At 58.3% G+C, this 14,568-nt stretch overlaps 2 protein-coding genes across 5 annotated transcripts in view; one reads left to right on the top strand and one right to left on the bottom strand.

Moving 5' to 3' along the window:
• The first annotated feature begins 1,597 nt into the window (after window positions 1-1,597).
• Window positions 1,598-2,679, top strand: Caps (calcyphosine). 2 transcript variants are annotated; one of them, XM_076559774.1, is made up of 5 exons: window positions 1,598-1,700; window positions 1,798-1,899; window positions 1,983-2,160; window positions 2,236-2,442; window positions 2,518-2,679. In XM_076559774.1, the coding sequence occupies exons 2-5, from the start codon at window positions 1,817-1,819 to the stop codon at window positions 2,617-2,619; spliced, it is 570 nt and encodes a 189-aa protein (XP_076415889.1). In that variant the 5' UTR covers window positions 1,598-1,700; window positions 1,798-1,816; the 3' UTR covers window positions 2,620-2,679. The 2 variants fall into 2 exon arrangements, with proteins under 2 accessions (XP_076415889.1, XP_076415890.1); XM_076559775.1 differs by having other exon boundaries at window positions 1,650-1,693; window positions 1,795-1,899.
• Window positions 2,680-2,896: 217 nt separating this feature from the next.
• Window positions 2,897-14,568, bottom strand: part of Ranbp3 (RAN binding protein 3) — a 44,928-nt gene continuing 33,256 nt past the window's right edge. For all 3 annotated transcript variants that reach the window (XM_006982265.4, XM_006982266.4, XM_076559773.1), the window contains 12 exons: window positions 13,607-13,672; window positions 13,157-13,249; window positions 11,979-12,106; window positions 9,495-9,608; window positions 7,751-7,854; window positions 7,552-7,627; window positions 6,762-6,864; window positions 6,452-6,561; window positions 5,364-5,484; window positions 4,399-4,541; window positions 3,943-4,135; window positions 2,897-3,843 (listed from right to left, as the gene is read on the bottom strand). In XM_006982265.4, the coding sequence (XP_006982327.1) occupies window positions 3,800-3,843; window positions 3,943-4,135; window positions 4,399-4,541; window positions 5,364-5,484; window positions 6,452-6,561; window positions 6,762-6,864; window positions 7,552-7,627; window positions 7,751-7,854; window positions 9,495-9,608; window positions 11,979-12,106; window positions 13,157-13,249; window positions 13,607-13,672 (1,295 nt within the window). In that variant the 3' untranslated portion in view covers window positions 2,897-3,799. The remainder of the gene's footprint in view (window positions 3,844-3,942; window positions 4,136-4,398; window positions 4,542-5,363; window positions 5,485-6,451; window positions 6,562-6,761; window positions 6,865-7,551; window positions 7,628-7,750; window positions 7,855-9,494; window positions 9,609-11,978; window positions 12,107-13,156; window positions 13,250-13,606; window positions 13,673-14,568) is intronic.

Genomic DNA, 14,568 nt, shown 5'->3' with positions numbered 1-14,568 from the left:
TTACATTTCTCTATAGAAAAGCAATGGTGCCTGGGGAGTGACTTGGCACTATGTGCCTGGCCTGCCAAGGCTCTGGGTTCCATACCCAGAACCCCAAACTGAAAACAATGGGCTATTTTCCTGCGCCTCGCCAGTGTGTGGAGCACAACAGGCCATCCATTTGGGCAGCAAATGTCACTCCAGTTTCTCATGAACTGAATCAGGACACTGGTTGGCTTGCAAACGCATGGGTAATTTTTCTTTTGACTTTGAGACATGCTGCGGGCCGCAGGAATATATCATAAGAACTCAGCTGGCTATGGCAAAGTCACTACCTGGAGGGATCATGGAATTCCTCCCGAGGAAGCCAAATCCCAAGGAGTTTTTGGTGTTACTTGGCTTGTTTTATCAGCTGTCTTCTGTTATGAAAATCATGTGTGCCTTCATAGCTTTCCCAATTGACTTTTCCCTAAGAAGGACTAACAGTGTGGACTGATCACTCTCTGGACATACACAGTCCAGGTATTTGGAGAACAGCCTCAGGAAAGGCTTTCTCTGGAATCAGATATCTCCCTTGGCCACTTTCAAGGACTAACAGTAATAACAGTCCACATGAAGGTCTCCTGATTTAAGACAAATTCCACAAGGAGACACCGCCAAGAGAGGTGGACGTTAAGTAATAGCTTTACACAATTTAGCTCGGATCCTCCCTTTATATACCGAGACTTCCAGGGCACCGGGAGAGAAGAGAAAACAGAATGAAAGAACTAGATGGGTAAGAACTTGAGAGGAACGAACTGAGATGGAGAAGAACTAGATTGAAGAGCTAAAAGAGAGGACAAGAGGAACGAGATGGAAGATGAGGAAGAGCCAGATGGGGAAGAACAAGATGAGGAAGAGCCAGATGAGAGAGAAGGGGACGAGAGAGGAGCTGATGGGGGAAAGAACTAGATAGATGAGAACCTAGAAGGGGCAGAACTAGATGAAGGAATTAAGATAGAACTTAGAGGGGACAGTAGATAAATATAGAGAAATCAGGCAAGAAAAGAGCTAGACATGAGAACAGAACTGAAGCTGTGTGTAAAGGATGTTATGCCAGAGGAATTAAAGCAAGTGGACTATAGAGCTCGGTGTGCTGAGATTCTATTTCCTGAAAATACTCCTGGCCGTTAGTAGTTCTCTCTCCTGAGCCCCTGGGATGTGTAATATTGAGGCTGGTTCCCTTAATATTATACAAGAGAGACAGTCCCGTGGCCTGGAACTCCTGCCCTTCTATCTTCCTGTGCGTTGGGATTACAGCCATGTACCACCAGGCCCCGGGTTTTATTTTCTATTTTTTAACGTAGTTCCAGTCAGTAGCCCAACTTGGCTTCAGACTTTCAGCTGTGTCCCCACCTCAAGTCTAAACAGCTAGAGAGCCGAGGTGATAAGCCTGTGCCACCATGTCCAACTAGCCCTCGACTGGATTTGGCCAGGCTATCCCATGTAGTCAAGAGTGGGACAGCTGTGTGCCCCAAGTCTCGAGTCAGGCTTGAAGCTACCGTGGCCTCACAGCGCCTGCCCTGCTAGGCTGGCTAATGTGCTTGACATAGAGCGAGTTACAGCTGGGCCCCTCCCAGTCCCCGGAGCCATACTGCCTAGCAACAGCTGTGCCAGGCAGGACGCACAGACCTCCCTGGAGCGCCACAGGCAAGACTCGGGGACACAGGCAAGCAAGCCAGGTGAGTGGCTGGGGTGTTCTTGGGCCGTGTGGCATCACCCGCTCTGTGCCGGGCCAGCCGAGTACGGAAACTCACTGGGAGTCCTGTGCCTCTGCAGCTGTTCATTTGCACTCGCAATGGACACCGTGGACGCCACCGTGGAGAGGCTGAGGGCTCAGTGTCTGTCCCGAGGGGCCGTGGGCATCCAGGGCCTGGCCAGGTGAGCCCTCAGCCCAATGCTCGCTCGCAGCGCCTTCTGGCCCCAGCAGCCCCGCATCCATGCAGCCCCATCTTGATCCCCAGGTTTTTCCGCCGCCTGGACAAGGATGACAGCCGGTCCCTGGATGCAGGGGAGCTGAGGCAGGGCCTGGGGCAGCTGGGGCTGGAGGTGGGGGAGGCAGAGGCGGAGGCGCTGTGCAGGCGCTGGGACCGTGACGGCAGCGGGACCCTGGACCTGGAGGAGTTCCTGCGGGCGCTAAGGGTGAGGCCGGCCTCAGAGGCCGAGGGAGGGGCTGGTGAGGGTCCCAGCACTCGCTCAATCACTGTCCCCCCACAGCCCCCCATGTCCCAAGCCCGGGAAGCTGTCGTTGCAGCTGCCTTTGCCAAGCTGGACCGGACTGGCGATGGTGTGGTGACTGTGGATGACCTGCGGGGTGTGTACAGTGGCCGGGCTCACCCCAAGGTGCGCAGTGGCGAGTGGACGGAGGACGAAGCCCTGCACCAGTTCCTCGACAACTTTGACACATCTGAGAAGGACGGGCAGGTGTGTTCACTTGGTACCTCCCACAGGGGCAGCATGCCTGGCCTGGGTCCCCCCTCACGGCGTGCACCCCCACAGGTCACACTAGCTGAGTTCCAAGACTACTACAGCGGACTCAGCGCTTCAGTGGACACCGACTCAGAGTTCGTGGCCGTGGTGAGCAGTGCCTGGCGCCTCTGACGTGGCGGCCCCCACCTGCCTGGCGCCTCTGACGTGGCGGCCCCCACCTGCCTGGCAGCGGCCCTTAGCCTAGTTCCCCGACCCACCTGCTGCCGTTACCACTGTCCTGGGGCCCCAACCAGACACAGGGAGGGGGTGTGTGAGACGGGAGGCTGAAGAACCGGCTGGACCAGGTCTGCGGCAGGGGCACCCGCAGGCCTGGATTCATCACTGACCCCATGGGGCCCCCATGGCCACACCCAGCTCATCTGGCTGCCAGGTGCACAGGCGGCCAGGGTTTAGTTAAAAGTTTTAATGCAGTTCTCAAATACATTTCATATGACAATCTTACATAAATGTTCCAAAACACATGGGCGACGTCTCGAGTCACTTGTCACTGGCTGGCTAAGGCTGTAAGCAGAGTGTGACCCATCTGCCAGGCAGCCTCTGGTGTCCTTGCTGGCTCCCTGGCCAGAGATGGAACCACAAAGTCCATGGGTGGGGGCGTCGTCTTCCGCCAAGAACAGGCCCTCCACAGGGCCTTTGCCTCTCAGGGCCCGCGATGGTCGGTTACCTCAGGGCCGTGCTGCGCCGGGTACCTGCTTAAGGAGGCCCAGGTGGTGTGGGTGGGCAAGAGCCAAGAACCCTCCTGGGGCCCGCCACCTTTGTCTAGACAGGTGTTCTCAGGCCCAAACTTAGGGGTTCGCTGTAGGGGCCGGGCGCCACCCACAGGAACGAGTCAGCTCAGCCCACGAGCAGCTTCATCCAGGCCCGTGAAAGCCACGTCATCAGAATCAACGAGAGGCATTAGCCACATGGACGTGGCAGAGCGGGGAGCCGGCAGACAGCAGGTTCTCTGAACAGAACGCTGAGCCCGGAGTTTGAACTGTTGCTGCCCAGAAGGAGAGGCGGTCACCACAAGGCTGGGTGGCCAGGCCTGAGCCGGCAGAAGCGGTGACAAGTGTCAATGTGCCGTTTCGATCGGAGGAGGAGGAGGAGGGCGGGGAGCGTTCTTTCTGCTCATCAATATGATGAGGTCTGAGTCCCAGGCCACATCCTGGCATCCCCGTCTGCTGCAGAGGGGACACGCGGATCCAGCCTGTGGCCACCCCAGCAATAGACACCACCATGACGCGGCCTGCAGGGAGGGACGGGCAGCGGACAGACGACAAAGCAGCAGCCTGACGCAGTGGCTCCGCTGCTATGTGCTCCCAGGGGTCTGGCCATCCCCTTCGTCACCTGTGCCTGTGGGAAGAGCAGGTCCCTCAGACCCAGCACACAGCCACCATGGACGGGGGCGGGGGGGGGGGGGGGGGTCCCTCCCACGGGTCCCTTGCTGCTCACCGGCTCCCGAGGGAGTGACCCCCGAGGGAGTCAGCACTGCATCCTCATCACTGTCTTCCTCCTCGGCGGCCCGGGTGGCTCCTGGCTCAGGTGCGGGTACCTTGGCCTCCTGCTCCTGCTCCGCGCGGCTCCGCAGTGCCAGGATGCGGTGGTGCAGTGCTGCGTACAGCTGGCCAGTGTCCTTGGAGCTGGCCTGCGGAGACAACGTGTGAGGTGGCAGGGCCTGGCCGGCCGACTCCTCCGACAAGGGCCAACCACCACCCCGGTGCAGAAGACCCCTGGAGTCAGGCCAGACACTAAGGTCGGAGCGGGGTCTCTCATCCCCGCACATGCGATGTGCAGCAGAGGGGCAGCATGGCGCACCACACGGCTATCAGGAGGCGTGTGTCCTTGCTGGTGACATCAGCACAGTGACCAGCACTGAGCCAGTGTTCCACCCCAGCCTCCCCAGCTCACCGAGATCAGAAAGACCTTGACGGCCTGGTCCTCGGCATCTGTGGCTGTGATGCGGATGCTCTTTTCACTGGCCTTGTCCATCTGCATCTGTGCCCACAGCTTTGTGTTCAGGATGAGCCGCAGGCTGCCCTGGGTCCGCATCACTGCAGCAAGGAGGCCGCTTAGCCACACGCCTGCCCCAGCCTACAGCCCACGTCCAGAAGGGGAGAGCCGGGCAGCCGGGGAGCCGTGCCCTTGCGGGGAGGGGATGGTCTGGAATTGGCCAGGAGCGCCCTCACAGCACCCTCCTGAGATGGAGACTGCCCAATCCCACCCGAGGACCAAGCCCCGGCCATCACATGTGTGAGGAGGGTCCCAACTCTCCCCACCCAGTCAGAGGCCAGGCGCGCATCTGAGGCTCTAGGAATAAGCCTCACAAAGGTGGCTTGCTACCTGCTGGGTAGAAAACACACGACTACCCCGTGTGCACAGGTTCACAGGTCACAGACGGCCACGGCCAAGAGGAGGACTGCAGACGTTCCCATCAACTTTTTTTTGGTGGCAGGATCTCAGTAGCCTGGGCTTGGCCTTGAACTTACAGCAGTCCTCCTGCCACACCTCCCATTCTGGGCCTAAGCTGACTTTTATTGGGAATATAACCAAACAAGAAAGAAGCTCCCTTGTCTTTGGAAGAGGTCAAACATGGGTATGGCAGGCTTGCAGTGGACCCCAGGCCAGCCTGGGCTACAGAGTGAGACCATTTTCACAAAGTCCCCGGAACAGGAGGGCAGCTCTGACGCTTGCGCGGCCCTGTTCTGAGCGATCACAGCCCGCTGGGTCCTCTGGCTTTGCTGAGGTTGCACGCTGACGCCCAGGCTGGCGTTACTGCTGCCAGGCTGCCGGAGGCTCACAGTGGGGATTGTAGCCCTGCTCACAGCCATGCCCCTGCCCACCTCTAGGAGGGTCTGTACTTCCCCAGTGCTCACCCAGCCGGGACTGTAACGTGCCGTCGTCAGTCGACGCCATATCGTTGAGCCTGAGAAGTCCCCGGCCACGCTCCACCCACGACTGGGAGGTCTTGTCAAACACAAACAGCTTACACTGGATCTGGAAGACATGGGGTCGGCGGCGAGCAGGGTAAGAGCGCCTGCCCTCTGGGCCCCACAAAGCTCAGGCCCCACTTCAAGTCAAGAGCTACCAGTGACGCTGGGGTATCTGATTACCCCCCGGCTGCCAGCTCCACGAGCTATGGCCAGGATGCTGACGGCAGTGCCCAGCTTAGTTATCCAGTCGTCTGTGGATGGGTTTGAGTTCCGTGGGACCGGGAATGGAACCCAGGCTCCCGCATGCTAGGCTCTACCACAGAGCCCTGCTCCCTGCTCAAGTGTGGAAAGCAGGGGAACATCCAAACCCACGAGATGCCACCCACAGCATTCCCACAGCGAAGGAGCACTGGGTGCTGTGATGAGCGGCCTGGCTGCAGGGCATCCTACCGTGCCGGGGAGACCACAGCATGGCAGTCCTTCCACTGCCCACCCAGAAAGCAAGTAAATGTCCTCCTCACAAACACGCATGGGCCATCCTGCTTACAAGAGTCCCAAAGCACAGAGGCCACGTTATCAGCTCCCTGGTGCCATGCGGCCCTTAGTGTCACAGCAAGGCACAGAAACAGCAGACCCAAGGACACCACGCTTAGTGACAAAGCCAGGATAACATTCCACACATCGGGGCACACCGCAAGAACCGTCCAGAACTGGGAAGGCGTGGGGGCCGGGGTGCTGGCTCGCTGGGATGGGGCCTTATTTAGGGGTCGAAAACCCCCTGTCAAACTGGGACAATGGTTATGCAACTCATTTTGGTTTCCTTGGGGCAAAAAAGTTCCTGGTTGGCCTGGCACTCTCTCTGTAGTCCAGGCTAGCCTTGAACTCACAGAGGTCTGCCTGCCTCCGCCTCCTGAGTGCTGGCGTGCGCCACCAGGCCCAGATTCTTTGTTGTTGTGGAAGGGGGGTCTTGCTATATGTAGCCCAGACTGGCATCATTCCTGGCAACCCTGCCTCAGCACGCATGGTCTCACCTGCAGCACGTTGCTCTCTGCCTCCTCCCCCGTTATGACCTCCACCTTCTCCAGGAAGCATGTCCACGCTGTAGCCTTGGTGTAGGCAGCGGCTGACTCAGCCAGTGACTCTGCATAGACAGAACCCACCAAAGAAGCGTCAGCAGGCCTGGGACCCCAGGGATCTGAGGAGCCCTGTCCTGGTCGGCAGAGCAAGGCCGCCCACCATCCATCCCGGGCACTTCAGGCCGACCTCTCGTGTCTACTGGGGCCACAGCTGTCCTGCCTGGTGGTGGGAGTCTGCTGAGGTGTGTGCAGAGCTGTGCCCTACCTTTCTTGGGGGCAGCCTCCTGGGACGATGGCTCAGACCCTGACTGGGCATGCGTAGTCTCCCTGCTGGCATCTGAACTGGCTTCATTCAGCTTGGGGGGGCTCTGAGGAAACAAGCGTGCCAGGGCGGAGCTGCTGTGGGTGCTGAGGACAGAGTGAGAGCCCAGCAGGGACGGCCACTCAGCACTTCCCAGAGGCCCGACTCCTGCACACCCTGCAGGGGCCTGTCCTCAACAGCCATGCCTAGTCAGGCCCTCTCAGGACCACAGGGGAGCTCTGTGACAACACACTGTGGCAGACCAACAGGAGGAGGCTGCAACATGGTGACCTTGCCAGGCAACAGGGGGGAAGACCAGAGTCTGTGGATGCCCAGCCCGGAGGCAGACAATGCCGAGAGATGCCAGGCTCTGCACCCTGGGGTACAAGTGTGCAGAAAGCAGGGGGCGTGCACGCGCCTGCTACCCTGGCCGCCCGTCCTGCAGAAGTGGCAGGCGTGGCTGCTCCTGTGGACAGGGACAGACCACCTGTCTCAGTGGTGTGGCTCTGGGCGAGTAGGACAGCTGAGGTTCATCCCAGCTGGCCCTGGCCACAGGGACGCCTAGGTCGGTGGAGAGTAAAGACAAGAAGGGTGAAGCCAGCCCTCTGGCGGCCTCTGTGGGCAACCGAAGCCCGTGTGGGACGTGAGCTGGTCTTTCTCGTCCTGACTGTGCAGGAGACAGCGCAGCAGCCGCGTGCCGCGTGCCCCAAGTGGGGACAGGCACGCACGAGGGAACGGCGCCAGGGCCACTCACCAAGACACGCTCACTCATGTTCTGTCCAAACACAAACTTGTTGGAGGTGTCAGCACTGTGGGTCGAGTTGTCTGCGCTGGAGAGGAGGGCACCATCAGTGTGGCACCCTGATGTGCACCGCAGCACACAGCAGCACACCCCACCCCCAGACTGACACACAGGCAGAGGGAGGACCCCATCTGTACACCAGAGCGCTCACCTGGAGCTGATGTACTGCAGGAAGTAGTTGGTTGCAGTGGGTGTTTCTGAGCTGGGATGTGCAGCGCTGTCTACATCTGCCACATCAGCATTCTCATTCATTAACTGTGGAGAGGAAGCGACCTGCTCACGTGGCCCGGTCTGTGAGTGCACCGAGGACACAGGACCACTGCCACCAGCATGGCCACCCCTGACACAGCAGTCACAAAGACAAGCTGGGCATGGTGGCGCACGCCTTTAATCTCAGCACTGGGAGGGAGAGGCAGAGGCAGGATATCTCTAGGAGTTCAGGCTAGCCTGGGCTACACAGTGAGATCTTGTTTTAAAGAGACAATAGTCTGGTGTGGGCCCAGACCCCAGCACTGCAGGAGCCTGGGCTCAAGGCTGATCTGGACTACACTCAAAACAAGCTGGGAAGAAAACCTGCAGGAAAGGACCACCGAGCTTTAGGAGCTCTCTACCGGGTCGGCAAACTGCCTTTCGGCTGGCACCCAGCACACCAGTCACACAATGGGCACATGGCCACCACAACCATAGCTTCTCTGTGGTTGTTAAACGCATGATGTCGGTGGTACTCCTGAATAACCGAGGAGGTGGCAGTGCGTTAGAAGATATTGTGATCCTGGCTCATGGCTGCGCTTGATGGCTAAGTACAGAGCCCACGGAAGCCTTCATCCTCTGAGGATGCCAGCGGGCCCCACCACAAAGATGGCCAAGAAGGAGGTGCCCGAAGGTCGCGGGTCTCTTGGCCTAAGTCACAGCAACACCAGCTCCTCCCCACATCCCTTAGGGACTGGAGTGTCCACCAGACAGGGAGGAACAAGGAAACGGGAAACACACTGGAGTCTTCTACACAGTGGAGTTCTCAATGTGGTGACGAGGTCTTGTTGTGCAGCCCAGGCTGGCCTGGTTTCCTCCATCCTCCTGCCTCCCTCAGCCTCCCAGCATGATGGGACACAGGCCAGGTCATTCTGAGGGCATCCTGGGCTCTGTGGGGTGCCGAGCAGTGCCTCTGTCCTCTTTATTCCCATGCCTGGTGCTCCACTGTCTTGGTGGCACCCATGAGCCAGAAGTAGCCCTAAGTCTGCCCAGAAGGCTTCCTGGCAAGACACTTGGAAGGCGGGGGGCAGAGCTTCATGCCTGGAGTGTCCCAGACCCTATCCTCTGGCACTGCAGGCGTCAGACTCGGCTTCTAGGAGCGAGGCGTGGTCTCACCACTCTGCTGATGATTCTGTGGTGGCCCCCATGGCCTGGCTGCTGAGGCTGGGGTGCGAGCTACCTGAGCCCAGGGCCCAGCTCACACGAGCCAGGCCGGGTAGTGTGCCACTGCTATCCCAGAGCTCAGGAGGCTGAGGCTAGAGGATCAGGAGTCCCAAGTCATGCACAGCCACATAGTGAGTTCAAGACCAGCTCAGGCTGTATGAGACCTTGTCTCCAATCAAACCCATGTCACATCAATCATGTCATCATTATCTTAGTGTAGCTCTTGAAAAGACGACCTGAGGTAGCCTAAAATCCTAGGACTTGAGGATCAGGAGTTCAGTTCATCCTTGGTTACATAGTAAACTTGAGGCTAGCCTGGGTCACATGAAACACCATCTCAAAGTGGGGAGGGATTCTTAGCGGGATGGGGCCTTGAGCAATGGATGTCTGGGTAGATATGTGGCTGCCGTGGGTACCCCAGGCCACTCTCCTTAAGGACTGCCTGCTGGAGTTCCTCTGCCCCACATCTACCCAGCAAATACCTTCACTCTGTCTCTCAAGTTCTGTCCAAACACAAAGGCCTGTGGGGCCACCTGTTCCTCTTCAGAGTGTCCCTCCTCTGAGGTGCCATGTGGGGTTTTCTGAAGCACTTTCTCCTACAGGAAAAGAAAAGAACCCAATCATATTTAGAAGTGATAGCAACAGAGTGCCCAAGAGCCTGAAGTCAGTCAGCTGGGCATGAGCATGCCTGGCAACTATGATAGGGTCTGCTGGGGTGGGCAGAATTAGAGAAAGGCCTGAAGCCTGGCAGCTGGCCAACACCACCAGTCCCCTGCCCCAGTGCAACTGACAGAGGCAAGGTGGATGTGGGGAACTCAAGACCCAAGGGCACCCCTCTTAGAGGCAGACGACTGAGTATCACACCCAGTTCTCAGAAGGCATCTCTAGGAACACACTCTCAGTGCTCTAGCTCAGGCCTGAGGACACCGGTTGTCAGAGGGGCAGGGCACAGCACCATACCCTGGTGCCAATAGAGCCAGAATCAGTGCCAAAGGTCCCATCCGGCAAGGGGACGGACACTCAGGATGTAAACTATAAACGTCAAAGGGCAGAGTCACAGCAGCTACCTAGAGACAGACCAGAGGAGGCCCCTGTCAGTCATGAGAGGCAACGGTGTGGTGTGGAACAGAGAGGAGACTCTGCTGTGGGCAGAGACAGGAGCTGGAGGATCTCACCTTGCAGGCCGCTCTCACTTCCAACCCACAGCTTCCCGGACTGAGTGTTTTATACCAGCTCATGTTTTTGTTTTTTCCAAATTATATTTCTTCGTCTATGTGTGTCTATGAGCAAGGGCAATTCCCTGGACTGGTCACTTCCACCACTGGGGTCCAACTCAGGTCAGGCTCAGAAGCAAGCATTTTTAATTTAGCAAGGCCTCTCACTGGTCCTTCTAAACGCTGTCTTGCAAGTGTGACTCTCCCGAGTTCAGGGACTTGTTCACCCGTGTGGCCTAGACAAGGGGAATCTGGAGTGCTGCCAGGAGGCCTTTGGGGTAACTCCCTGGCTGCACGTGGAAGGTGGGGTGCTGGGTGCCCTGCAGTTCCAGGAGCCCCAACTTGTCTGTGACAGCAGCTCACAGTGGCAGGAAGGATGGCACAGTGCTAACTGTGTTCTCTGCTAGTCTGTCAAGAGTCTCATAGTCTACTGGCTTGGCACCCTATAAACCTGGTTGCATTCTCGCTCTGCCATGGCCCTGTGCCTACACAGGCAGTGTGGCTTGTACGCAGTCTTCCGTATGCCCGTTGGGCACCATTCCCACTGAGAACCAGTCCCCAGGCCTGTTGTGACTCTGCAAAGGTTTCTGTCCTCCTGTCTGTCCTGCATCACCAGGTGGCCAGTGCCTGTCAGAGGCTGCACCCCACTCCCTAGCCCGAGTCAGCATCCCTGATCAACTAGTGTCAGCATCAGGAGCCAGGAATGGCTGAGAAGGTAGGGGTCCGACCTGCTCTTGTCACGTGATCAGAGATAATAAGCATGGTGATCCTGCCCATCCCAGGACATTCGGAACGTGGGGCCTTGGGGTCAAATCTGGGTGCCACAGGGACAGATCCAGTGTGTGCCCGGCTGAGGAATAGGATGGGTGTGCATTGTGGAGGACAGGGTGGAACCCTGGCTGGAACTGTGCACTGGCTTTCCCTCCTGAGGCTCAGCCACGCTCACAAGAAAGAGGCTGGGAGCCGTTCATGTCCCCTCTTAGGGCGCTGGAGTGGGGTGAGCATTCCCCGTGCAGCCCTAGAACCCCGCTTCCCCGAGCATTTTCCCTGTGAGAACGGACACGGCTCTGACTGTGACTCCATATGGATGAGTTCAGGAGCACAGCAGGCAGCCTGGGAAGTGGGATCTCCGTCGACCCCTCACTGGCTGCCAGCACACTGCCTGGCCTTGAACCCCGGGCTGCAGGGCTCTTCTTGGGCTGACTCCCCAGCACCAGCATATGTGCGCCCCGAGGGCTCACCTGTGACTTGGGGAGGGGCACAACACACACACACAGGACTCTGTCGTGGAGACACAGCCAAAGTCACTTCTGGGCTCCTGGGCAGTGGGGCCCATTCTGACAGTGACTGACAGCCCATCAATCAGTGTTGGGTGTCCAGTGGCTGGGCTCTCAGGCGTTGGTATGGTGTGGAGGGGACTTTTAACAGGGCCCTGTGGAAGTGGGGAGGTCACAAGAGCACCATCCTCCCAAAGAGCACTCCCAGTGAAGTGGGCTGTAACAGCCAGGGTATGTGTGTGTGCTGGCAGGGACAGCCCCAGGCTGTGAGCCCATGAACTGTCTCTGCGAACACCCCTGCCTGGGTACTGTGTTACAGTGTGACAGGTGCAGCTGTGCATAGAACACTAAGCAAGCCCAGGCATGCTCAGTGCTGGAAACCACTAGGGCATCTGGATGGAGAACCCACACAGACGGTAGGTACATCAGCGTCTGCTGCTGCAGCCCCCTCTGGCCAGCCCCATGACCCACTGACCTCGAGTGTGTGGGTCCCCTCGGCAGACTCGGAGGGGCTCCTCTGTGTGAGGTTCTCTGGCGATGCGGACATGGCCGGTCCCGTGCAGTCTGCGGGCATGCTGACCCCATTGGTGCCGCTGCTGGGGACTATAAAAGGGAGGAGAAGAGTGGACAGGTGGCAGATGTCCCCCAGCTCTCTGGCAGCTGGTCAAGCTGCTGGACTCTGTCTAGGCCTCCTTTGTAAACAGGCTTCTAAATTTCATTCATCTTAGGCTGTGCAGGGTGGTGAGCGCTTTTAATCCCAACACTTGGGAGGCAGAGCAGGTAGGTCTCTGTAAGTTCAAGGGCAGAGCTACAGAGCAAATTTCAGGTAATTCAGGGCTACATTTAAAAAAAAAAAAAAAAAAAAAGCACCATGCATTCTTAGATTAAAAACATCAAAATGCCCCAACCTCACACGAGGGGCTGCTGTCTTTATTCTGGAAGACACTACACTGGCATGCAGCTCAGTATACAGGGCCTGGGTTTCATCCTCAAGCAAACCCCCTCACTCCGTGCCCAAAACAAGACACAAATGAGAACTGGCTTCCAATGTGCTCAGAAGCAGGACTCCCAGAGAACGACCACAAAAGGACACCTACTGCAGACGGCTCCCGTGCAATCTGCCGAAAGCCACCTGGGCATGTGGGGTGGGCATCCGACCCGCGCCGTGCACTCACAAAGCCAGAAGGGAGCTGGCAGAGGGTGCATGTCTACTACCCCATGCCTGAGAATTCCAGGCTCCAGACTGAGTTCCGGAGCAGACTGGGCTGCACACTGAGATGCGGAGTCATAAAAGTCCAACTAAACCAAGGCAAAGTGGCAATCCCCTAACGTGCCGGGCTATCCTGCTGGCCCCCAAATCAAGACAAACAAAACAAGAATCTCCGAGTGTGCTATGGGCTGGCTCTGAGCACTGGAGCCAAGCGTAAGCCAGGTCCCAGTCCACTCCACTGCTGAGCTTTTGAATGACAGGACCAAAACCCAGCGAGCCGCAGGCAGCCTGGAAAGTGCTCTGCAAGGATGACAGACAGAGCACAGCGTGGGAAGTTGACAAGAAGTGGGCAGCACCCCATCCTTCCATCAGGGCTCCCCAGAACGGAGTGGCCCTAAGAACCCCCTTGCCTCTGGACTTCAGACTGTGACTTGGTCCCTTACCCGTCTGCGACAGCACCTTGGGCTGGGGGGCCTGCAGCACAGCTGGACGGAGCACACCACGCTGCTGTTCCCTGGGCTTCTGGCTGGGCAGACCTGGAACACAGTGGATTCTAGGCATCTTGTCCCTGCTGCTCCAGAGCATGTCAACTCGAGTGGCCATGCAAGGAGGCAACACTCAACACCAACACTTCCTCTACAGTGACCGTCACCGGCCACTGGGGTCTGTGATGAGGCCTGGGTCACGGCTACCCTCCCAGAGTGGGCCCAGTGCAAAGGGGGATGGCCATGGCTGGTGCGGGGTCCCAGTGAGTTCCCAGGTAGGAGACACCCCGCCCCCCAGGTCTGAGCAGCCTTCCAGGGTTGTGTTCATGTCAGCCATGGTCCCTGAAGACAGACTGGGCCTGCAGCAAGGATCCTGGGGCCAGGCAGAGGCCCAGAAACGTCACCCACCTGCACTGGGTGCCTGGCCATGGATGAGCGTCGGGGGCTTCAGCCGGAAGCCGCTGCTCTTCTCCTCTGCAAGCACAAGACACAGCTGAGTTCAGCCTGTGGGGGGCAGGAGCACAGCACAACAGAGCGCACAGTGGGCCTGGGCCCCCCGAGAATGGTCCAGGCTGTGCCAGGAAAGCAGGAGCCCGGGCCAGAGGTGTGGCTCTGCAGCCAGGCCAGCACGGGACCTGGAGGATGGAGATGCTGAGGCAGGGTGAAGTGTCCATCAGGCGCTGCATTTGTCATGCCTGCCTGTGGCCTGTACATTTTCCTCACACCTTCTTAGACCAACTGTCCTTGTAGCCCCGGCTCTCATACCTGCTGGCTTGGTCACCGAGCCTCTTGTGAGTGGCTGGCAGGGCACACCAGGCAGGCATGACAAATGCAGACCCCACCATACGCATGACTCTCCTGACGGAAAGGTCAACAGGAGAAAGCCCCAAACACGGGCTGGCTCAGCGGGGGAAGTGCCTGCTGTGCAAGCAAAAGAGCCCGGGTTCAAATCCCCCCACCACAGCAAAGGCACATTTGGTGCGGGCAGGCAGGAGCACCCTGGGGCTCTCAGGCCAGTGGGGCAATGACGAACGAGGACAGCGGTGTTGGCGGGCAGAGGTGGGCACACCAGCATCCCTGCCACATGCATGGACCACACACACAGACAAGGAACCTCGTCTAGCAACACCGGGCAACACCGGGCAAAGGCAGTCTTAAGTGAAGAGAAGGTCCTCCGTGCAGGTCCGTGGACAGAAAATGCCCACAAGTGGTGAGCCCAGAAAGACAAAGCAGACTCGTGGTGCCTGCAGCTGAGGAGGGCCGACGCCGAGGGGGACTGGAGCTTATCTGGACACACGGATGCACTCAAGCATACTGTCCACGGGCTCTGACAGGAAGTGGGTTGCACTGGAGGCCCAGGTGCTGCATGG

This window comes from Peromyscus maniculatus, chromosome 22 (genome assembly GCF_049852395.1).
Source record: "Peromyscus maniculatus bairdii isolate BWxNUB_F1_BW_parent chromosome 22, HU_Pman_BW_mat_3.1, whole genome shotgun sequence".
In the NCBI taxonomy this organism is placed as follows: Eukaryota; Metazoa; Chordata; class Mammalia; order Rodentia; family Cricetidae; genus Peromyscus; species Peromyscus maniculatus.
This window is presented reverse-complemented; position numbering and strand designations above follow the sequence as displayed.

Excerpts from the sequence above, each read along its gene's own strand:
- Caps (XM_076559774.1), top strand. The coding sequence starts at position 1,817 with ATGGACACCGTGGACGCCACCGTGGAGAGGCTGAGGGCTCAGTGTCTG. Across the intron at positions 1,900-1,982 it reads GGCATCCAGGGCCTGGCCAG|GTTTTTCCGCCGCCTGGACA; the intron begins GTGAGCCCTCAG and ends CTTGATCCCCAG. Across the intron at positions 2,443-2,517 it reads CATCTGAGAAGGACGGGCAG|GTCACACTAGCTGAGTTCCA; the intron begins GTGTGTTCACTT and ends GCACCCCCACAG.